Below are 25,343 nucleotides of genomic sequence, written 5' to 3' on the forward strand. Positions count from 1 at the left end.
TTTTCATGTCTAGGACCGCTAAATTAATGTATTTGACCACAGAACCCCATCTGAAAATATTTTGTGCCAGGGACCCCCATACAAGATTAGTGTTGTTAAAATGTTTTTAAAATATTTACAGTTTTGAAAATAGCCAATGTATATAGGGTTAAATTAAAGTGGTTAAACTGATTTTGATTATGTTTTGATTACATATAGCTTTATAGTAAGACATTTTGCAGGGGAGTATAGTGGGGACCCCCTGGAACCATCTCAAGGACCCTCGTCCCCCAGACCCCACTTTTAAAACCACTGATTTAAAGATCATTTGTCCCCCTACTGTCTTACACTCTTCCTTTGTCTGCAGAAGCGTATTGGTTGGGTGAAAATCCCCCGTGAAAGCAATGCTGTTGCCTCCTTCCAGGATTAGGCTATACTGCTTGAGGAAGCTTTAGTGGCTAACACGTGTTGCACACTGCTCCTCCTCCAAGGAGCCACTACTCGGGTCCAATGGCAGTGTAAACCTGCACCCTGGAATACTGGGCTGTGGGAACGGAAGATGCTGGCACGTCAAAGTGTGGCCCACAGGAAGACGTGAGACATGCTGAGGTTTACAAGCAGTGATACAGCACCGGTTCTACTGAAGCTCCCAGCCGTCTGTGGGGGGCCACAGATGGCAAGGTGATACCATGTGAAGACGACAGCAGCAGGAACCTAAATGTACAGTGCAGGAATGAACAGCATCCCAGCTATGGCTCCACTCTCTCCCGGGCCGGGCAGCAGCCCCAGCCCGCCGATGCCGTCCTCCTTGTCGCCAGGGAAAGCTACGTTCCAGTCTTTGGGCTCTCTGTCACCCGGGATGTTCTCCCCGTCTCTCTCCAGGGCGCCCCAGTCTTCCCAGTGGAGACGGGCCTCGAGCCCCCTCTATCCTCCCAGCCCGTCCATCATGTCGTCCCCGAAACAGTGGCAGAAAGCCTCCATCTCGAGACTAGCAGAGGAGTTCTTCTGGATCGGTGGCAGTGTGGTGGCTCAACCGAAATGGAGACTGGGTCAGATTGGTGAGACAACACTCATTGCAGTTTCCACTTTGAATATTTTGCAGTGGTTCTCTAACTATTTAATTTCAAAGACCCCCCCCCCCCCCCCATAACTCTGAGAAGGTCCATTTGGTTCCATTTGTACACTCTCAGAGTTACAGAACTGGTTGTAAGTTACAGAACTGGCTGTTACAGACCTGGCTGTCCATTTGGACCCTCGGTTATAAGCTCTCGGTTATAAGCCAATGAGACAGAAAATGATGTTGTATTGTACTGGTGGGATCCATGATATGGAGCTTAACGCAATTAAAGTGGCCTCCAAAATGTTACATTTCCGAGTATGATAGAATGGAAATGGAGGGAAGTGTGAGTAGATAATGGACATATGGACACTAGACAATCCTCTAGGATTAGGCTGAGTGATGTACCAGAGTGCATCACGTGGGTTTGAGCTTCAGATTACAAACACAGGTTACATGCTCTCACTCTCATAAACTACACAACAAACACAGCAAATAACAAATAATTCCAGGACAAACAGAAAAGCACACCAATTCCCCTGAAGAAGAATACTCTAAAAGACATTTCGTAGAGATCAATTCGGTAACTGGGGTTTATTTAGGCTACATATTAAATCGATATACAATCTCCAAGTATTTGCATAAATATTGGAGAAAACAATTTGAAACAGTGCTGTGATTTGTTTTTGACAAAATGGACATTTTAAGGACTCTGCATGTTTTCTTCCAGCAGTACCAAACAGCTATTTTAACTCCTGTATGACGTAGTGCAATAATCTCATAAACAACTGCTTGTTGGTAAACCCCTACATGGCTGTTACTGTCACCAGAGACTGCAGTGTGGATTGTCTTAGGGTTTTCAAAATGTGTTTTTCTGAAGCAGATTGAAACACCTTACCAAATTAACACGAGGGCTAAATAATGATGACATAACTTGCAACAGTGATCATGTATTTGGACAACGTTTCAAAAGAAATGAATGAACAATCATGGTGGGCAGTGACTTGGTATCTAAAGTGACCTCAACATGCTTGTGGGGAAAGAAAAGATTGCAGTGTAAAGGAACTGATGAACATTAAGACCGATGCCTCTTTGTTTGCCTTTAGAATGAAAAGCAGTAGTCTATACTATTACACACTATATCCTCATTTCATTCATTAATTTCTTGTGCTGCACTGTTATTTTACATTGGCATATTCTTTTTTTTTTTCCGTATTCTTATTTTCTATTTTCTAACAAGAATGTCCTTATGCACTTTGTCTTAAGGTAAATTGTAAAATGGTGCATTTGTATAGTGCCTTCATTCAAAGTGCTTTACAATGTGCATTACATTCACCCGCCAACGGCAGAGAGAACCATGCAAGGCACCGACCTGAAATGGGGGTTAAGTGTCCTGCTCAAGGACACTTTGACACGTAACACTGGGGGAGCTGGGGATCAAACCAGGGGCCTTCCGTTTCCCGAGCCACTGCTTTACCTCCTGAGCCTCCTGCTGCCCCCAGGATCTTGATGTTTTGTATAAAGCACTTTCAAGTTCCTTGTAGTTGAAACGTGCTCTACAAATCAACTTGTCTTGCCTTGCAGTGGAGAGGTGTATGTATATGATGCAGAATGGCTCACAGATGACTAAACTGAAAGGGAAGAAGAAGGGCTTGGTGCGCTTCTTCTACCTGGATGAACACAAGTCCTGCATCCGCTGGCGGCCCTCAAGGAAACACGATAAAGCTAAAAGTGAGTCATAATACAATTACGGGCTGGTTTTACCAGTATTTGGTGTATTGATGTTACAGAGAATGTTTTTGTTTGATTCGGCCTCTGTCATTAACCAAACTGAAGTCAAATGCTCCCCACAAGGCAGAGCACTCAAACCAATTACCTGTACCAATGTCTGCCTGCACAAATTAGACCAAATAACATTTAGGAGTAAAAATAACTGATTGGATGCCCATTGTTGCACTCCAAAAGGAATGAGGTAAAGTATTCTCTGCTGCAGTGTTTCATTGCAAATCACTCAGAAAGGCACTTGTCAGTGAGGTGTAGAAGATTCAAAGTCTAGAAATATACTGAATTAAAAAAAGAAGAAGAAGAATGAACCATGTTTTTATTTAACAGTCATGTGATTCAGCAGATGTTGAGAACCATTGATCTAACTCAGTCACACAGTCACAGGGACAACAGGTCAGGGACCCCCAGGGACCCAATACAGCTGTTTTTCTGTTCTATAGTTAAATGCAATCCCCTGAGCACATGTCCACATCAGTTGATTCGATTTGATTTTAGCTTATAGATCTGCTACAAAGATGTACTGTAATTTGAACTTTTGTATTTTCAAAAACAGGTACTTTTGAATATTTTTTAAAAGCAAGTACCCCAGTACTTTAACTCGAGTATAGACAAAGCAACTTTCACTTGTAATTGAGTAATATTTTACCAGGATTATATGCTTTGACCCAAGTACTTGGGTTCAGTACTTTGTCCATCACTGCCAGAATATAAAACAAGCCATACTCCGGACCTCAGGACCTGTGTTTATGTATTTATTTATTATGAATGTAAACCACTCATCCCAACAATCATGACATCTAGATTTTGAATTATTTATTTGTTTATTTCAGTAACGATCGACTCCATCCATGAAGTGTGCGAGGGGAAGAAGTCTGAGATATTCCAGCACTACGCAGAGAACCGCTTTGACCCCAACTGCTGTTTCAGTATCTACCATGGCAACCATCTGCAATCTCTCAACCTGGTCTCCGCCAACGGAGAGGATGCCCGAACTTGGATCACTGGCCTTAAGTACCTCATGGCTGGCATCAGCGATGAGGACAGCTTCGCCCGCAGGCAGCGCACACGTGACCAATATCCTTTGTTCTATCATTCCTGCGTGGAGTCAGACCCTCCATAACTATGATTCATGATCAAAAAAGCAAATCTCCATGTAAACGGTGCTTGCTGAATATTGTCCTTATGAAGTGGCTGGTGGGGCACATAACATGTGTCCCACCAATGTGTTCGCCCATTTTCCTCAAAGCAGCAGAAGGCAGTGAGGGAAACTAGAATGATTTGTAAAAAACAAACAAATAAACAACAACATAATAAGCACAAAAGCCTATATACTCATTTGTATGACATATAGCGAAAATAGCCTTTCTACAATCTCACAATGCTTTGATGTGTGCTATTTTCACGAAAAACAAATATTACGTTTTTCTTTTCTTTTCTCTTCTTACACATTTTTGACAAATCCACCCAAAAGATGCCAGCCAGGGTTGATGTGGTTAACAAATATTTTGTTATTTAATTACATTGTGATATTATCAAACATATAAGACAGTGACCTTTCCCAAAACTAAATGCAATGTATTTAATTCAGTCTGACCAGAAGCAGGGACAAAACGTATACCCACAGGCCATAAAAACGTATTGACCGGGAGAGATATCAAAAGCAGAGCCATAGACTGCCCCCCTCAGCAAATGAAACCCTGACAATCCTCTGTCAACCTTAACGCTGAAGACACATGGTTACAGCAGACGTTCTCAGAGGCAGACAAAAATGGGGACGGCACTCTAAGTATATCAGAAGTTCATCAGCTGCTCCACAAACTCAACGTCAATTTACCCAAACAGAAAGTCAGAGAGATGTTTCAGGTAAGACCATACCATGAATCAGTGGTTCTCAAGGTGGGGTCCGGGGCCCCCCAGGGGTCCTTGAGTTGGTTCCAGAGTGTCCCCTGTTTAGCCACTTTAACCCTATACATAGGCTATTTGAAAATAGCTGATCTACAAGCTCAAAATGGGTCACAATGTGATGCATTGTGAGCATGTAGATTTGTAGGCTATTTCCCATACAGAAATCTTGTATGGGGGTCCCTGGCACAAAATATTTTCAGATGGAGGTACATATTAATTTGAGGTCCATGACATGAAGAAGTTTGAAAACCATTGCCATATGTTATGTCATATCAAATTATATTTACAGTATTTCCATTTAAATCAACTGTAACCAGTTCATTTGGGCTAGTATCTGTCTTTAAAAAAGTTTCCAGTTGTTACAACTGCACTCCTGCCTTACGTAAGAACTACGTAACCATATATTTAATTGAATATCTGCACAGGCAAAGAGATGATACTGTAAGTTAAATAGTCATGCCATGGCATGGCAATCTTTGACAAACTGATGACAGACCATTTGCATGGCATTTATCCCAAATAGTCATGTTTCTGTCAGTGGTGGAAGAAGTACTCAGATTTTGGACTTATAAAGTAAAAGGTCTAATACCACAGTGTGAAAATACTTTGTTACAAGTACAAGTCTTGCATTCAAAAACGTAGTGCAGCAGAAGTATAAAGTATCAAGAAAAGGAAATACTCAAGCAAAGAAGCCTAAAAGTAACTTGAAATTAGTTAAAGTTAAAGTACAGTAAATGAGTAAATGTACTTGTTCAGTTCCCTAAAAGAGAAGTGAATGGATTTACCAAGGCATTGCATGCACTGTAAGCAACAAGGTGTAAGGAGGTTAAAGATCTTTACAAATTGACCTCTGACCCTCACGCTCAAAGTCGTTGTCGTTCTGTACCATGCCGGTTTTTCATTGTCACATGTTCAAGTCACATGTACAGTACAAGTCCGAGAGAGACGGAGACGGAGACAGAAAGAGTGACACGCTGACAGAGACAGAACCAGTGACAGTGAAATCTCAACGGCGCCAGTGTAGTGTGCCAGCAGGACAGTACAGCAGAACGCTACAGGACTACCATATGGCTACCAGTGAACAGATGGCTTTGGTTGCACAGCAATATTGACTCAGTTCTGTCATGTATTCCTCCACAACAATGCACTTTCTGTGCAATGACTTCCATTACCATTCCATGTGGCTGATATACTAGATGTATTCTGTATTAAGCTCTAAAATATGTCACAAGCCGTACACAAACTGAATAATTCATTTCCTGCTCGTGAAAGGCTTTCGTCTCCATCCGCAGGAAGCAGACACTGATGAGAACCAGGGATCACTGGGATTTGAGGAATTCTGTTCCTTCTATAAGATGATCTCCACGCGCAGGGACCTCTACCTCTTACTGCTCTCCTACAGCAATCAGAAAGAAGTCCTGGATCTCAATGACCTCGCTTGCTTTCTGGAAAATGAACAGAAGGTGGATGAAAGCAGAGAACCGTCCCATTCTGCTATGTTAACCACTTAACCACTACGTATATACAGTACTTTGTTGACCGGGATCTCGCAGGGGTCTATATTTGGTGCTCCCCTTTTTTCCCCACACCCCACTACAGTAAATCTCTTTGCCGAAAATAGCCGCGTTGTTCTAGATCAATTATTTTGGCAATTTCTGAACCCTTTAGCTAATTTTGAGATTCTTTGATCATTTTGGAAGATTTCAGCCTATAGACCAGATCAGAATGCTTGTAAATGAATGTGTAGAGCGGTATTTCCGGGTATAATGTCTATGTATATTTATCACAAAATATAAATTAAAGTGTCCAGAATATAAGCTACATCTAGTTTGCAACCTGTGGATATTTAGAACAACATAATATATAAATTCTTCATACATCAATGTCCATGATTTCATTTCACAGAAGAGAGGGATAAACAGAGAGCATCTTGTTGAGATAGTCGCACAGTTTGAGCCATGTCCTGAGAACCTTCAGCGCATGGTACTAGGCATTGATGGTGAGGAGAGCTCGTATATAGAATACCAAGTTAGAGTTGGTTTACCTGTATATAAACATCATTAACCCATTGATACCTGGAACGCATCTGTGTCACTTTAGCTTTCTTTGGCTATTCAAAAATAGCAGATATACAAGCTCATAGCGCGGCACCGAGTGCCGCGCTACGAGCTTGTATATCTGCTATTTTTGAAAAATCTCGAAAATATTTTTTTTAGATTTTTTTCAAAAAACTGTTAGGATTTAGAAGACATTTCTAGAATCTTCTCAGGTCTTAAAGGGTTAATCCTCAATGACAATCAACCACTAACTGAAAACTTTCTTTGGAACCTTCTTTCAGGTTTTACCAAATACATGCGGAGTCCTGCAGGAGACATTTTCAACCCAGTTCACAACCAGGTGAATCAGGACATGAGTCAGCCCTTATGCAACTACTTCATAAACTCCTCTCACAACACCTACCTGACAGGAGACCAGCTACTGTCCCAGTCCAGGGCTGACATGTATGCATATGTCCTGCAGGCCGGCTGTCGCTGTGTAGAGGGTAAGGATTCACTAGGCTACTGCAACTCCAACTCTAATGCAACTGTTTTCAAGGACACAACATAATAATAATAATAATAAACTATATTTATATAGCACTTTTCTTAACAAGGTTACTAAGTGCTTGTATAATGAAAAAGGCATAAAATAAGACGGTAATGCAAAACAAGAAAGTGGCAATAATCAGAGGGCAATACATTAACCCATTGAGACCTGAAGCCGATTCTACATGTCTCCTAAATCTCCACAGTATTCTGAAAAACATATGTTTCTATATCAGTGGTGCTCCATCTTTTTCATGTCAAGGACCCCCAATATGATATGTATTTGGCCGCGGACCCCCATCAAAATATTTTGTTCCAGGGACCCCCCAGAAGCAAAGATTTGAGTTAAAAATGTTCGCTTTAAAAATATATATATTCAAAGATTTGCACACATTTTCACGATTTTTCATAAATAGCAGATCTACAAGCTCGTAGCGCGGCACTCGGTGCCGCGCTATGAGCTTGTATATCTGCTATTTTTGAATAGCCCAAAGTGTAAAATAATGCTTTTTAGCTCAAATCTAAAAATGACAGTTCCAGGTCTTAAAGGGTTAATGAACATGCAATGATCAGACCATAGGAGAAGCTGCACTGACATGCTGGCTGAAGGGGATAAAAAGTAAAAATGGGTTTTTAAAAGACATTTAAAATTGGCTAGTGAGCGAGCTAACCTGAGGTCCTCTGGCAGGCTTATTATAGGGGCCTTTATAGTGAAGGACCGGTCACCCTTGGTTACCAACCTAGACTTGGGAACGACTAGACCTGAATCAGGAGACCTCAGGCTACGGACCGGTACATAGGGCTTTAGCAGTTCCATTAGGTAACTGGGTGCCAGACCATGAAGAGATTTAAAAGTAAATTATAAAATCTTGAAATCAATTCTTAAAGTGACTGGCAGCCAGGGTAGTGCAGCTAAAACTGGGGTTATATGCTCATATCTCCTCGTACCTGTAATAAGTCTGGCTTCTACATTCTGTACCAATTGCAGGCGATGTAATGAGCTTGTACTGAGACCGGAGTAGAGAGCATTACAGTAATGAGCTATATTCCTCCAAAAATATGAAAAAGGTAGCTCATCTAAAATTTCAGGTCAAGGAGGACTGAATACTCACATTTCACGTTTTCATTTGGCTCACATCATGATAGAAAAACACAAGCATTTTTCGATAGAGAGCCCAAAAAAAAAAAGAAAGGGAAATGTGAGTATTCAGTCCTCCTTGACCTGAAATGTGAGATGTGCTACCTTTTTCATATTTTGGGGAATATGCTCACTGGATTTTGTGTTAAGCACTCAACTGAGAATCCCATTCTTGAAGCACAACCTCTTTTTCCAACACATGAGCTTTCTTTCTTTCTTTCTTTCTATCTTTCTTTCTTTCTTTCTTTCTTTCTTTCTTTCTTTCTTTCTTTCTATCCTTTCTTCTGACTTTTGTTCTTTCTTTCTGTGTGTCTTGTATTTTCCAGTTGACTGCTGGGATGGACCAGATGGCGAGCCCATTATACACCACGGTTACACCTTGACATCAAAGATTCTTTTCAAAGATGTCATCGAAACGATTAACAAACATGCCTTCACAAAGTCACCGTGAGTGTCTCCTCTGGCCTCTTCCCCAGTGTTGCATGTTTTTATGCAGTGAAAACATATTTCCAAGATTAACTGTGCCGGTGTAAAGTAAATGATATACTTTATACTTCTATTCCATTACATCTCAGAGGCAAATGTTATACTTCTTACTCCACTAGTTACTTGCAGATAGATTATTAAATAGATTATTAATAATGAATCAAATTATTAATCAAAAGTCTTCAGAATTGATCAAAGAATAGCAAATTTACAAACTTGTTTGTAGATATTTTTAAATATCCAAAATATCAAATACGGCTTGAGTGGTTAATGATCTATAATTATAGTCCCCTATATGATTCTCTAATGAGTACTTTTACTTTAGCTACTAATACTTTTGTACATTGACTTAAGTTAATCATCTTGTATGCAGGACTTTTGCTTGTAACAGATTGTTTTTGTACTGTGCTATTGCTACTTTTACTCAATCCAAAGTTCTGTGCCATCCCCAGGTATCCAGTGATCTTATCCATAGAGAACCACTGCAGTGTGCCTCAGCAGAAAAAGATGGCCCAGTATATCATTGAGGTGTTTCAGGACAAAGTGGACCTTTCCAATGTCAACATGAATGAAACAACACGGAAGCTGCCATCCCCGGAGATCCTGAAAGGAAAAGTTCTAGTCAAGGTTTCAGTTTTCCAGTACACACAGAAAAAATAATGGTCCTTAAATGGTTCTTTGAAAGCTATGGTTCCACGAAGAACCATCACCTTTTAAAGAAACATTTTATGAACCATTATGTTCCTCCAATGGTTCTAGAGAACCTTTGGCAGCTTTAATCACTTTGACATTCACATCCCAATTGGGCATGTCTTAAAAGGCAAACACTCGCCCAAAATAGCAGATCTACAAGCTCACAATGTGTCACGCTGCGACCCGTTGTGAGCTTGTATATAGGCTATTTTTGACATAGAGATTTGGTGTAGAGGGCAAAAGGAGTGGTTAATGAATTTAATTAATAATGTAATAATAATGTGATGAACAGTGTTGAAGTGCTTAAGGGTTCTTAAAGGGCAAGACCACTTTGGTAGAGGTTTGGGTTGTGTAGTTACCTCGCCATGATGTAACTCCAAAGGTGGTCAAGAAAAAAGAAAAAAATTGCTGCATTGATTAGAAATTGATAATTCAAAATATGCTCCCCATTGACTTACATTGTACAGTAAAACAGCTCTCAAAGTCACTCTTAAAGCACGTAAACGAATGTAAACAAAGTTGATTCAGACAATATAGAACATCACCAAACCCAGTACTATTTTTTTTTTAATAAAAATGTTAACTTACTGTTGATTTAGCTGGACTGGATCGGCGGATCCGGATCGGGATCTTCAAATAGATCTTCAAATAGTAAAATCATCAGGAAGTAAAATGTTTTATTAAAAAAACAAATAGTACTGGGTTTGGTGATGTTCTATATTGTCTGAATCAACTTTGTTTGCGTTTGTTTATGTGCTAAAAGAGTGACTTTGAGAGCTGTTTTACTGTACAATGTAAGTCAATGAGGAGCATATTTTGAATTATCAATTTCTAATCAATGGAGCAATTATTTTTGATTTCTTGTCCACCTTTGGAGTTACATCATGGCAAGGTAACTACACAACCCAAACCTCTACTAAAGTGGTCTTACCCTTTAAGGGGGCTACATGGTTCTTTAAAGAACCAAAAATGGCTCTTCTATTTGAAGCACCAATTTTGAAGCACCAATTTTGGTTCCAATTGGCACCTTTATTTTTCTGTGTGTAGGCCTACCAATGGCCCCGCTACAGTTCGTCTGTCCTCTGTTGCACTTGTGCTCATGTGAATTAATGATTGGTTATTATGTTTCAGGGGAAAAAGCTCCCAGCAAACCTTGATCCAAATGCAGAGGAAGGTGATGTGTCGGACGAGGACACCGGAGACGAGGACAGTGAAGAAGATGAAGACATTCAGGCAGGCACGGTGAGACCTATGAGACAGAAATACGGAGAGACACAGACAGACAGACAGACAGACAGACAGACAGACAGACAGACAGACAGACAGACAGACAGACAGACAGACAGACAGACAGACAGACAGACAGGGATGTGTATTTTTGCTAAATACAAAAAAGTGAACAACTTTTTCATTCTGTTATTATTGTATTTAAAAAAAACATTTCTCAAAATGAAAAGACTTTTCAAATAAATTATATAAACCTGCAGAAGACACAGTTACAGATAAAAATGACTGTTCAGTAAGTTAGCAGCAATGGATAAATCCCTTTTTGTGAATTATATTATTATATTATAATTATATTGCATGTTTGATTGTTTTAATTAGAATGGGAACGGCGCTATTACTGCCAAACAGCCAAAAAAGAAGAGACGACTTGGCAGGTCCATCATAAGGAGTTTTAAAAGAAAGGTCAGTAGATCTATTGCCATGTTACTAGTCCTCTGTGGCCTGAATTCCTTCTACTTCCTGTTCACCGCATTGCTCTATACAAATAATATTCAAATGAGCAATATAGAGTAGCTCCTCTTTCATTCCCACCTCTGGGATACAAAGTTTTCATCATGGTTCCCTTATTTAGAAACTAGAAGACGTGTCACTTTTCCTTTTTTTTTTTACCTAAAGGGATAGTTCAACATTTTATTCCCACTTCACAAGGTACTGGTCAAATAACCCCCTTTTTGTCTACAGGTACTGAGAAATGTCCACTGGAAGCTTGTTAGCATTGCAGCAATGCTAATGGTAACGAATGGTCTCAGGTTGCCAGTAGGAGTAGGCTATGGCTAGGCGATATCATTCGTTTCCATTAGCATTACTACTATATGGTAACAAGCTTCCAGTGGACATTTCTCAGTAACTGAAGTGGTGGTTTAAAATGGTTTGGGGAAATATCAAAAACTTAACTATCCCTTTAAGAAAACACATATGTCTATTTTCTTGCTGTGTCATCATCACTTGAGTTTATCACAGTGACAGACTGAAACAAGACAATAGTATCCTCCATGAACATCCCTCTGTAGTAAATGCTGACTGATTTTTTCTCTCCAGAGGAAAAAGAAAGTCCGGGTGTTAAAGAAAGCAATGTCTGAAGGGGAATCAGAGTCCCACAGCAACAAGGACCACGCTCAGATTGTCTACCACCCTAAGTAAGGACAGACACTGGACTCAGTAGTTTAGCACAGCGGTTCTCAAACGTTTTAATTTTAAGGACCCCCAGTTTGGTATCCATTTAGGCCACAAATCCCCCATAACTCTGAGTGTGTACAAATGGACGCACATTTAGTTCCATTTGTACATTCTCTTGAGTTACAGATCCGCAAGGGTCCATTTAGTTCCCAACTATTAATAATTTATCTGGGGATCCCAAGGGAACCCCCTCAAGGACCCCTGGGGGTCCACGGAACCCACATTGGAGAACCACTGGTTTAGCACATGCATTATGTTAATGTTGAGGCCTGAATGTGCATCTCTATTTCCATGGCCAGGAAGAGGAAAACAATGAGATTGTCCCGAGCTCTGTCTGACCTGATCAAATACACGAAATCTGTCCGAGTTCACGACATAGAAACACAAGGTAATCTGCATCTAAACAATCGTCTTTTTTTGTGTGTGAAATGCATTGTATAGGGTACCTTTATACTTCATCATGTCGTATCGCTCGATGAAAAGAGCTTATTTCTCAGGTTGAAAATCAGCTATTTTTGAAATCACGTATTTTCTGCAAGCAACACAATCATATGGCATAAGTCAAATTGAGCACTAACTCTGTTTTGTTTGTCTGGCAGCTCTTCTGAGTAGTTGGCAGGTGTCCTCCCTCAATGAAAACGTTATGACTCAGATTTTACAACTGCAGCCGGGTCAGTTGGTCCGTTTAAACCAGCGGCAGCTCCTTCGGGTTTACCCCTCCAATTACAGAGTGGACTCGAGCAACTTTTGCCCACAGCCATACTGGAATATAGGATGCCACATGGGTAAGAGAGAGTGTCACATTATCACCTTGAAAGAAGGGTTTCTCCCAACTGTGAACAGTTTGCACTGGGTGTTAATGTAATGGAGTAGCTCTGCCTGAGGTAAAAGGAGGGAGTTTGAATGGAACAGAGTAGCCAAGCCTAATATCTCCCATGGCCAAGTGGGCATTTTCCTTTGGCTGAGTGATAGATGCATGTCTTCCCGACGTGTGGGAGGACCAGGTTTAAATGCTGTGTGTTACACTATACAGTATATATACAGTCTGTCTGTCTGTCTAATCTATCTTATATTTTTTCAGTTGCCCTGAATTTTCAAACAGAGGGGCGTATGCTTGAGCTGAACCGAGCAAAGTTCACAAGTAATGGCAACTGCGGATATGTCCTGAAGCCTAAGTGTATGTGTAAAGGTATGTGTTAGTATCAGCACACACAAATAACGCCCGCCGTTTAAATGAAATGTGATGTAGCCAGTAAACTCTGTCTTGAACCTCCTCCATAGGTGCCTTTAATCCCATGGTAGATGAGCCCCAGCCAGGATACAGAAAGACTCAGTTAGTGTTAAAAATCATCAGTGGACAGCAGCTGCCCAAACCCAAAGACTCTATGCTTGGAGACAGAGGAGAGGTGAGGCATGCATTGCAGCAACATTGGAACAGTGGTTCTCAAAAATGTTCATGTCAAAGACCCCCACCATTGATATGTATTTGTCCACGGGCCCCCAGCTGAAAATATTTTGTGCCAGGGACCCCCATATCACAAGGTGTCGCATTGCGACACCTTGTGATATGGGGGTCACGATGTGACATTGGGCTCGATTGGCAGTTAAACTAACTTTGATTCTATATTCACTTATTTTACTGGGGACCCCCTGGAAACCCCTCAAGGACCCCTGGGGTCCTCTGACCCCACTTTGAGAACCACTGCATTAGAACAACAGGCAATTGTTTATGTCTATCAGCCATGTGACATAAAGTAGTCAAAGTGTCTTTTTTTGCCATTCCAGATTATTGATCCCTTTGTCGAAGTAGAGATTATTGGTCTGCCTGTTGACAGTGCCAAGCAGCAAACCAGGGTAGTGGATGATAATGGTGAGTGTTTAAACATGAAGTATAAATAAACAGTGGGTCAATGAAGCTAATTTGTATATCTAAGTACATCTCGTAGTAAGCCTATCTTTCGTGTATGTTTTTTATGTATTAACTGCAGGTTTCAACCCTATGTGGGAGGAGACGTTTGTCTTCAATATGCAGATGCCCCAGATTGCCCTTGTGCGTTTCCAAGTGTGGGATCATGACCCGATTGGACGAGATTTCATCGGACAGCGGACCATAGCTTTCATCAGCATGATGCCAGGTAGATTATTACATAAGTGATGTACTGTAGGTCCACTGTCTTGGTAAAAAATAAATAAATAGACTGAAGAAAAACTGTTTAGCTTTCAGAAGAAAATCTATACTGCTGTGCAACATGTAGCTAATATGATTGTTATATTAAATTTATTTTTGAAGGTTATCGACATGTGTATTTGGAGGGTCAGACAGCGGCGTCCATCTTTGTTCATATTGCTATAAAGGACATGTCAGGAAAGGTAAGAGACTCACTGAAATACTCACAAATCAACGACTTTTGGCAGAAACTCTGTTTAAAACCTTGGTGTTCCTGGTGAAATAGGTGAAACCAACTAATGCTGTGAAAGTGGCAAAGAAGCACATCCAGAAAGCAGCCCAGAAACATATGAAGGGTCATCAAATTCCAAAGCGCCCTTCCCTGGACTTCTCCGTACAATCCTCAGAAGATGCATATCCGCTGCACTACCGAAAGGATGTGGATTCTTTCACACAGGACAGCAGCAGGAAAGGCGATATATGTCCTCTAGCTCCAGGGCCGGCAGCCAAGGCTGCGCTCCACAGGGAGGCTGTGAGTGAGCCAGTGAGGCGTGCTCACAGAGTTCAAATGCAGGATCCACCAAAGACAAGGATCCTCCGTATGCTGTCTTCCACTGGCTCCAACTCAGCCGTGACTGTCCCAGCTACGAAATGTGACAGTTCTGACCTCGAGGCCAGTTCACCGCCTTGGTGGTCTTATAGCAGTGCCGTTTTTGAAGACCAAATTCCACTTCAGACAGATAGGCCTGAGTGGGAGAATCGACACGTCAGAGAACCAACATTCGAGCCATCATTGCCCGAGTCACCCACCCTTGAGGAAATATCAGTTAGACCAGAGCCAGGCGATGAACCTATCCTTGAACCTCCATTAGTATCAGAAACTCAGAGACAGACTGAATCACTCCCTCAGCTGCAGCGTTTAGCCCAGCCATCTGCACTGATCCCTCCATCGTCGCCTGCCAGGGTGAGAAGGACCTTGCAGACTCCAGCCAAGTCACGACCGGCCAGTCCCCCCATGCGAACAAGAGTACGCTCACAAAGTTGCCCACGGAAACAAACTACCTCTCCCCACACACCAATGGTGAACCGCAGATCTGCTGTCCACTGGCAGATGCCTCCTGCACAGCATCATGGCAGCTACAGAAACCAGATGAAGCCCATAGTCAATGGTCTCTGCCTATCTGACAGTACATCTAGCAGTGATGAAAGCAGTATAGACAGCCTGGAGCTTATGTGCTCCTGTGTGCCAGCTGGCGGAGAGCAGCGCGAAGGCACCCTGCAGAGGGAGATGAATGCTCTTTTTGACCAGAAGATGAGGGACATCCGCTGTACATCTCCACTGTTTTTCGATGGTGAGTTATGACAGTTTTTGCCTTTCACAGGAGAAACAAAGGTGATCTCTGCATTCGCACAAGCTGCAGTGTTTTCTGGCTAGCTGTGATTAGAGGATTATGGTTATAATGATTATGATTATTCTTTTATGTTTACTGTTTGTTAGATGATGATGATGATGCCACACTGTAGCTCACAGAATATAAGGATCACAAGGAAGACAATACTGGCAAGCAGAAAAGGAAGAAGAACCGCTCTAAGGAAGGAACCAGAGATGTTTCAATGAACAGAGCTAGAGTAGATGTTCTGTATGCTAATACACTTGTCCAATGCTTTCCTCACTTGTAAAAAAAAAAGACACTGACAAATGTACATAATTAGACTAATTTATTGTCTTTGAAATTGCTGTAATGTTTACAAATAATACCGTTTTATGCATGAAATAATGTTTTTATATGTACTGTAATAAAACATATTTTCATATGATCAGAATATTGTAATTGTGTGATGCCATTGCCAACTGTACAGTAAGGGGATTTATATACGTACATGTATACTGCAGACACACTGAAACTAACAGCAAATGCACTAGATGCATCATTTTAACACACTTTTATTCATTATTCCATTCAGCTGTGGTTTCAGATTTTTCTTACATTACAATGATACAGTTTGTGCACATAAATCAATACACTTATTTGTATACAGCAGTCCACTCAAATCCAGCTTTTTATCAATTTGATTTCAGCCTGGTTATACAGCCAACAGCTTCCAAACTAAAATGATATGTATCTTAATTTGTTATTAAAGGTTAACACAAATGAACTAAATCATATCACAACCTCTAAACAGGTTGTGACAAACATTTTCCAGCTTTGTCAGTATCTCAGAATCACAACTTCCTACAACAATCATGGGCTTAAGTAGTAATAAAACCATCAAATAAAGTAATTATTTCACACCCACTAAATAGTAAACATTGTTTCACACCTTTGTTAATACTTCAGAATATCAAATTCCTGGAATGATCCTGTCAGGTATTAATACAATGTAATCATGCTTTATCTTTATCTTTTTCTGCCACCTCCTGCGGTCTGTTGACATTGCTGTTCCAGAAGCGCTGTCTCAGTTCACCAGCCAGTACAGTGCAGCAGGTTTTCTGTTGGAGACACATACAAAATGGTACAAAGATGAACACCTGCACATCCAGAAAGCTCCATTGAATGTATTCTCACGACCCACATCTTGCTGCGAGAATAACATGCTGATTGTGCAGTGTATTTGCAGTATAGTGGCGCAACAGTTAATAAAACGAATCAACTAATTTCTGTTATTTTTGCTTGACACTTGTACGATGAAGTGTAAAATGGGGCTTGATTAGTTAATCAGACTAATCGATTTAGTCTATTCAAAATAATCAATTTGGTATATTTAAAATGTTTAAAAAATATGTATATGTATAACATGCTTCTCGATTATTCGATCAGTTGAAAAAGTAATCGACAGTATAATCGCAGGGGTGCATGCATACGGTATAAATGAACTTTAGCGTTTACCTCCCTCTCAGACTTGCTTGTGTACATGAGAGCCAACAATAATCCACATACCCTCTGGTCCCCGGCGTTACTACGGCTCTTGGAGGTGAGTTCCAGAACAGCCAGCAGCACTCCAAGTCCCAGGCCCAGAGCCAGGAGCAGGAACATGCCCTTCAGGCCGTGGGGTTCAGCGGAGGCATTGGCTGCGTCTACCATGCAGCCGGTAGCCCACCACTTACTCCGCATGTAAGCCAGCTCTCCTGCCTCACTCAGCTGCAGAATTGCCACACTTAGGTTCTTTATCATAGGGGAGCCTTGAGGGCAGAAAAGGAAGTTCAGAGAGTTCATAGGACAAAAAACACTAATAGTTCTTTAAAGTTAATATTTTGGTTAAAAGATATTTCAAAGTCCATAGCCTCACCTATTGGGGCAGCGATGCTGTACCCTCTCATGCCTACGACTTCATGGGCCCTGACTAATTCACAGTAGCGAGCTTCTGCCAAGTCCAGTGAGACTGACTCTCCAATAAAAGCAAAGTTGCCTAGTCTTGCGCGCTGAACACCCTCCTCCATTGACGAGACATAACTCTTCTTTCTCTCCATGTTTTCATAGATTCTGCGGTAGACCGGGTTGTTTGAATTCTAGATAAAGAGATAGACGGAAAAACAAAACACAAAGATGATAGGAGAAGAGAAAGAGAAAACGAAGTGAATAGTGAATAAGCTGCGTCTTTGAAAGACTAAACAACCAGAAGAAAAGAAGTGTTATCTGTTCAATCATGCTTCTGTGACAAAGAGTCATATAATGTGGTGTTTGACTAAAATAACAATAACACATCATCCCCACCCCCACCCCATCATTATCTATGTTACATTATACATCATTAGGAGTTATTCTTGTCACACACAACACTGTCTCCAATGCATAAACCAGACTTTAGACTTACCTTAAAAAAGGCAAGAGTGGAAGAGCCAGCCAGACAGCCATATTCAATCTTCTCCTGGTTGGCCAATTCCTCAAAGCCTTTCACCATCAGATGGGTGTCAGTGCTCTGGGATGAGCTGAAGTTGGAGAAGTAGCAGGCCAACAGCACAAGAACAAACAACCACCAGCAGCACAAAATGACTCGCCCTGACAAAGCTTTGGGGTGAGGACCAGCCCCTGGCAACACAAAAAATACAAAATTAAACTATTATAGAGAAGGAAACTATTCCAACTTGGCCATTTATCTGTATTTTATTTACATATCTATTATATCTTATTTTTATTTTAAACACTTTCAATTACACATTCAATTCTCCTCTTTGTGTGTAGGCTATAGTTCTGTCATGAGTGACAAAACTGAGAACAGTCTTGGTCTTGGTCAACCACTTATGTCCTATATAAGTGGTTACTTGTCATACAACAAAGAGTGAGAATAACCGATCTACAAGCTCGCAACGCATTATGATGCGACATCTTATGAGGTTGTGTAAAATTATGAAAGATCTATGAAAAATATGTGACTTTTTTAAGTGAAGACTTTTGAAAATTTGCCCAGAATAGGGACACCAGGGTTAATGTGGTTAGAACCCTGTTGTTTACCTTGTAGGGTCAGAGCTCCCGCTGTGACCCACAAACTGTGTAGGATGGTGAAGCTGTTCTCTTCACTTCGGGGTTGACTCCACTCATACGGGCTGAGTCTGTGTTGACATAGGACATTACAATATCGACAAAAACGAGGTAAAATCTAGAGACCAGAGGAGTGAAAAATATGTAAAACCATAGATGCCAAAATATAGATAGGTCCTAAGTGCCCTGCTTCCATGTTCAGATCAAACTTTTTTGAACAAGTTAAAATCTCAAGGCACACCTGTATTCATAGTGAAAATAGCCAACCTGCAAGCTCTCAACATGAGCTGTAGGTTGCCTATAAATAATAAATAAATACATTTAAATGTCAACATTTTATCTACAATGATATGTCCTAAATTGGGACGCCAGGTTGAAAGTGTTTTTTAGGGTATTGATTGATTGATTGATTGATTGATTGATTGATTGATTGATTGATTGATTGATTGATTGATTGATTCACCAACCTGGCAACTATGAAGATGCAAACAGCAGTTGCTAGGTAGGCGATGAGAATGCCCACCCAGGTGTGAGTTGAGAAGGGTGACAGGAAGTCAAAGAAGCCTGACACCTCTGAGATGTCCTTCTTCAGTAGGATGCTGATTCCTGTTTGCATGAACGGTTTGGTCATCTCCACTGCCTTCTCACGACCAGCAGTAAGGGTCAGCGGAGCAATTGCAAGGTCTGCCTCCTGCAGGGAATACATCAATTCACCCTACATGCACAGACTGTAGTGTACAGTATATAGCATTTCAGCTTTAGCAGACATCCTATTGAAGTATGCTGATATTGTGCACAACAGAAAATTGTTTATTTTGAATGCATCATTCATAAGTCACAAAAGTCAACTGGCAAATGTAAACCTCTGAAATGTAGATGCGTTTTCTGCACTTTGATTGCTCCAAATGTCAGCTTTCATGTACTCACTCCTCTCACCACCTCTCCAATCATTCCATTCCAGTTGCCACTCTCATCCTGTCTTCCATATGAGGAGTCCTTCACCAGGTGCACTTTGTACTTGAAGCCTAGCTTCTTAGATAGTTCAGATAGCAGGTCCATACAGTAGCCCTCCAGCTGTGAGCCTTTGGGCATTGTGTATGGATCTTGCTGGAAGAAAACAAAGTCAATACATAATCAATAACAATATATTGTATCTATAATATTGATTTCAATAATTCCAGTGGGATGAGATACATGCTTGAATGCAATAGGTGCGTTACCTTTATAGTTGTTACTCTAACATCTGATCGCACTGATGTTGACAGGCAGAAAGAACAAAACACAGTATGAAAAGGGAATTGATTTTACAATACACAGGAGTAATTCAACACCAGTTTATGTACATGCATCTAGGAAGGCAATTATAAAGAATATGGAAACAGAATTGAGACATAAGAAATACGTTAATGAGATATTTATAGACTGGCACACTGTCGTGTGAGCTGATGAAAGAGGCGCCACAATCGTTCACTACTCTGCATGACCATTGAAGACCCTTTATTCCCACTGGATGAATACCACCAAAGTCATGCCCATTTGAAGTGCTGAAGACGTTGACAGAATCAAAAACCCTGAGGTGAATGCGGGGGTGCTTTGACACGCTCTCGTTCACCAATGGTTTCCGGTGGTATCCTAGAGATCTGGCCACTCTCCTCTCCCTCTTGAAAGCGATCTGAGCCACATTACAATCTAAACGAGTTGAGTGTTAATTCAATGAATCACAAAGCCATGGCGCTGTGAGGTGGGAGACCAGTCAAAGATTATAAAAAGGCCTTGGCCTTGATTCAGGCCAAGGCCTTGGGGCTCCATCAGTATCACAGGGTGATCCTGACAACCATCAGCTCCTCCTATTCAGAAGATGACACGTTTACAAGCTTGTCAGGCCCCTGTCACTTTTTGGCCACTCATAAACACAGGGCCCTTGTTTGTTGCATAGTTGATTTATTACCATTTTAGTGAGAAAGTCAGCCGGCTCGCTTCCTTTCTATCATAGTGGGACATGATGGGTGCCAGGAAGGATGTGGCGCTCCACTTTGATTTGGAGCCCAGCTGACAGTTTAGCTATTTATGTCACTTCAGGCCTTTGAGATTTCTACTGCGTCCAGCAGTGAAAACATGAGGGGTCTGGCATTGAAATGAGCATGCTGTCATCAGCCATAATTATAAATGAACTGATTGGGTCATGCTACAGAAAACACATAAACATTTTCAGATTTTCTTATACTGTCACTCATAGGATCAGTAACATCAGTATGATTAAAATGACTATATAATATAATAAGACATTTTTAGAAAGGTAGGCAACAAATAGGTAAGCTCCTCCAAACAACATATTACGTCATATTTTGGTCAGTGTTCATGTGTCAGCCTAATTAGATGTGGTGTGTTGATTGAACGACATGAACCCTTGCATACCTATTCTGGTCATGTCATAATAGGCGAGCATTCAGCGATAATTTCGAACATTTGTTGAGAATTGCAGATCTACAAGCTCAAAATGCGTCACAGCTATTTTTTGCCAAAGGCATTTGGAGTAGAGGGGAAAAAGAGGGGACCAAATACAGACCCCTGGGGGACCACTCGGCAAAGTATAAAGGGTTAATGTGTTAATATCATGTCTGCAGCATGTTTGACGATGTGTTAAATAGTTACTTACCTGCAGTACCTATGCTGAGAAGAAGACCCATAATGCATAAAGTGGAGCTAAACTGCATCCTTATTCTATTTATTTCCATCCTACAAAAGAACAACAACAACATTGTCATTAGTGGCTTGTACAGGGCATCAAATACAAAATATACAGCCTACTTAAATAAATCGTTAAATAAAACAAAACACAAATTCGAGTTAGAAAAAACTACAACTTCTGAACAAGATGAATGGATTAAATATCTATTGATGAAGTAATATAAGTTATAGTCTGTGAAAGTGCATATGAAAATATATACTGTACCTAACACAGCTCAAAGATGTGACTGCTGGGCCTCCACTTCAGAATGATCCTAATGAGCTAAACTGTGATGCAGGACTATGTCAAGTTTGTACTTTTCAGCCAATAAGGACAGACAACGACATTCAATGACATTGTTGTGGGTGGAGAACTTCTGAGTTTCTGAGGGGTGGGGAGGAGAAGGCTGTTTTTCCTCCCTATGCTGTGTACTATTCACATCTGATTAGTATATCAGTATTATGGGAGATAGTAATAAAAGTTCCAATATTAACGTGGCGGCACGGGATCACTGCATTCCGCCCGAATTTCATGACTGCTTTATTTAGTGTAACTCGAACACGCACTGCTCGGTATGAGTTAAATAAATGGGTATACAAACGTATTCCATTCATGGCGATGTGATTGGTATCATAATATGTCATTCATGTAGGCTACAAGCCTGCCTATGTGACAACAAAGATTGTACCGCTACGCTACGGATTACATGAAAGATAAAGTTGGGCGGGCGCGCGCGTGTGTGTGTGTGTGTGTGTGTGTGTGTGTGTGTGTGTGTGTGTGTGTGTGTGTGTGTGTGTGTGTGTGTGTGTGTGTGTGTGTGTGTGTGTGTGTGTGTGTGTGTGTGTGTGTGTGTGTGTGTGTGTGTGTGTGAGAGAGAGAGAGAGAGAGAGAGGCGTGTGCGTGTGTGACCTAGTGACCAGCGACCTAGATGCACTCCATAACAAGGCACTCACACACAGCGAAACCCTAGAGAGATGCCCCCTCAGCCAGCTGGCCCTGGAACTCCGGGCACAAACACAAACAGAGCCACGAGATAGAAAACCCATTGGACTAAACCAAATTATAAAACAGCAAAAGGAAAACTACCTGACACACTGGAAAGAAGCAACACAAAAGCAGAGTAAACTAGAATGCTATCTGGCCCTAAACAGAGAATACGCAGTGGCAGAATACCTGAGCACCGTGACTGACCCAAAACAAAGAAAAATCTTAACTAGGTACAGACTCAGTGAGCACAGTCTTGCGATCGAGAAAGGTCGTCACAGGCAGACCTGTATCCCGAGAGAAGACAGACTATGCACCCACTGCACACAAAATGAAGTGGAAACCGAGCTACACTTCCTAACCGTCTGTCCATTGTACCAAGACATCAGAGACACATACTTCCCACAGATTACAACCACACACGGAGATTTTGAAAACATGACCAATGACAAAAAACTCCCATATCTGCTGGGCGAAGTACAACAATGTGCAAACACAGCAGCAAGATTCGTGAGTTGCTGTGATAGGAAAAGGATATCAAACGGAACACAACCACCCTAAAGACTAATCATTGTGTATATTCCGGCACTATACCTGCACCCAGTGATCTTGGTACATAGAAATTGATCTATTGAAGATTCTGACTTTCAAATGTACATATTTTTTGTTTTGATTGTATTGCTGTATTGTTGTATTGTGCTTTCTGCTTTGGCAATGTAAACGTATGTTTTCTCATGCCAATAAAGCCCTTTGAATTGTGTGGCGAGCGGGGGAAACTCTTTGTTATTGGCTTTTCATGCTTTTTTGGGTCGTATTCTGGTTCTTCATGTCGTGAAGTCGGGCGGTTTGTGAATATTTAAGGGCGTGTTATTTACTACTTGATAAAATGCTGTCGGTGCGTTGTTAATCTAATTTGACTTAAAGAATGCCTATGAGCATGATGTATAGCAAGAAGGATGGCAAGTCTAACATTTTAGTAATTAGAAGTGTAGCCTACTTACAGTTGATTTCTGTCTGGTTGAATTACAGTTTTAAGAGTGTAAAATGTTATGAATCAAATATTTTCTATTACATTTACTGAAATGGGCATCAGATGAAAATAGTATGCATATAGAACTGGGAGCAAAAACAAAAGCTACTGACTTGACATGGTTATAATGGGATTATGGGAAGGATGATTTAAAATGTACTTTCTTGAAAACGTTTGATTTACCTAGGCTACTCATTTGTGTGATTGCGCCTTGGACATGACAGGATGTAAACAGTGCGTGTAACAGCTATAAAAACATCATAATGTAAACAGTGCATAGCCTACCTGTTACTAGCACTGTTTACATTATGACATGTTTAACAATTAACATGTCAGAATATAAGCAGTACATGTAACAGATATAAACAGTGCATGTAACAGGTTATGCCTGTTACATGCACTGTAACTTACATATATGACAGTGTTACATCTTCTCAGTGAAACACTGCTAACATGTCAAAATGTAAACAGTGCTTGTAACAGGTGTACATGTCATCTGCATGTCATGTAATGTAAACCAGTGGTTCTCAAAGTGGGTCCCAGGTGGGACCCTCAGGGTTCCCTGAAGGGTTCAAATGGACCCTTAAAGGTCTGTAACTTTGACTAGTGTACACATTGAGCCCATAAGGGCCCATTTGATTATGGGGGTCCTTAAACTTTGAGAACCACTGATGAAAACAATACATGTAACAGGAGTACAGGGAACATGTCAAAACAGTGCTTGTAACAAGTGTGTAAACATGTAATAATGTAAACAGTGCATGTTTGTTTGTTTGTTTGTTTGTTTGTTTGTTTGTTTGTTTGTTTGTTTGTTTGATTCATTGATTGAATACTTTATTAACAGTTTGCAAAAAAAGCACAGAGGTACAGATTTATGAAGAATAATGCTAAAAGGATAACCAAAAAAGTCTATGGCTTATTTCCATTGGGGTCCTCCTGTGTATATGTAAAGTATATGTAGCAGGGGTAAACATGTCATAATGTAAACAATGCATGTAACAGGTAGAATTTTGAAACATGTAGGTCATAAGTGCATGTAACAGGTGCACATGTCAGGATGTAAACAGTGCATGTAACAGGTGTACAGTACATGTCAGGGTGTAAACAGTGCATGTAACAGGTGTACATGTCAGAATGTAAACAGTGCATGTAACAGGTAGAACTTAGAAACATGCCATAGGTCATATGTAACAAGTGTGTAAACATGTCTTAGTGATAAAAAAAACACGGTGAAGCAGCATTCTGCTTCTACAGGCCGACGGCTTGGAATAAACTCCCATTACACCTAAGACAGGCAGCCTCTGTAGATAGCTTTAAAGTACAGCTCAAGACCTATTTCTTCACTCTTGCTTTTAGTTGATTTTTAAATCTCTGTGTTGTTATTCATGTCCTCACTGTTATGCCTGATTCACTGCCTTTTTTGCTATTATTTTAATGTTGTCTTATGCTTTTGCTTTTCTTTTTTTGCTTTATTGTTAAAGTATTTGTACTTTTTTTCTGCAAAGCACTTGTGCTTTATTCTTGCTCTGTAAAGCACGTTGAACTGCATTTCATGTCATGAAAGGTGCTATACAAATAAAGTTTAATATTATTATTAATGTAAATAGTGCATATAACAGGTGTAAACTAAAACATGTCATAATGTAAACAATGCATGTAACAGGTAGAATTTACAAACATGTAGGTCATAAGTGCATGTAACACGTGCACATGTCAGAATGTAAACAGTGCATGTGTAACAGGTGTACATGTCAGAATGTAAACAGCGTAACAGGTGTAAACATGTCATATGATAATGTAAACAATACATTAGGTAGAATTTAGAAACATGTAGGTCACATAAGTGCATGTAACAGGTGTACATG

General features: G+C 40.7%; 2 protein-coding genes across 2 annotated transcripts; one reads left to right on the top strand and one right to left on the bottom strand.

Moving 5' to 3' along the window:
- Positions 1-712: 712 nt before the first annotated feature.
- plch2b (phospholipase C, eta 2b) lies at positions 713-15,621 on the top strand (the record flags this gene model as incomplete). Its single annotated transcript, XM_080423528.1, has 20 exons — positions 713-1,037; positions 2,621-2,767; positions 3,652-3,888; positions 4,551-4,684; positions 6,019-6,189; positions 6,632-6,725; positions 7,065-7,268; positions 8,776-8,896; positions 9,388-9,562; positions 10,760-10,870; positions 11,234-11,317; positions 11,954-12,051; positions 12,391-12,479; positions 12,691-12,876; positions 13,173-13,280; positions 13,373-13,497; positions 13,877-13,961; positions 14,080-14,226; positions 14,382-14,461; positions 14,545-15,621. 20 exons carry the CDS (start codon positions 713-715, stop codon positions 15,619-15,621), a joined length of 3,798 nt encoding a protein of 1,265 aa, XP_080279654.1.
- Positions 15,622-16,644: 1,023 nt separating this feature from the next.
- grik6 (glutamate receptor, ionotropic, kainate 6) lies at positions 16,645-21,423 on the bottom strand (the record flags this gene model as incomplete). The annotated part of the gene is made up of 10 exons (XM_080423529.1): positions 16,645-16,749; positions 17,198-17,439; positions 17,547-17,766; positions 18,072-18,286; positions 18,710-18,807; positions 19,204-19,427; positions 19,664-19,843; positions 19,957-19,988; positions 20,255-20,425; positions 21,393-21,423. The coding sequence occupies 10 exons, from the start codon at positions 21,421-21,423 to the stop codon at positions 16,645-16,647; spliced, it is 1,518 nt and encodes a 505-aa protein (XP_080279655.1).
- Positions 21,424-25,343: the final 3,920 nt, after the last annotated feature.

The sequence above is a fragment of the Gymnoscopelus braueri genome (assembly GCF_963280865.1).
Source record: "Gymnoscopelus braueri genome assembly, chromosome: 3".
Taxonomy (NCBI): Eukaryota; Metazoa; Chordata; class Actinopteri; order Myctophiformes; family Myctophidae; genus Gymnoscopelus; species Gymnoscopelus braueri.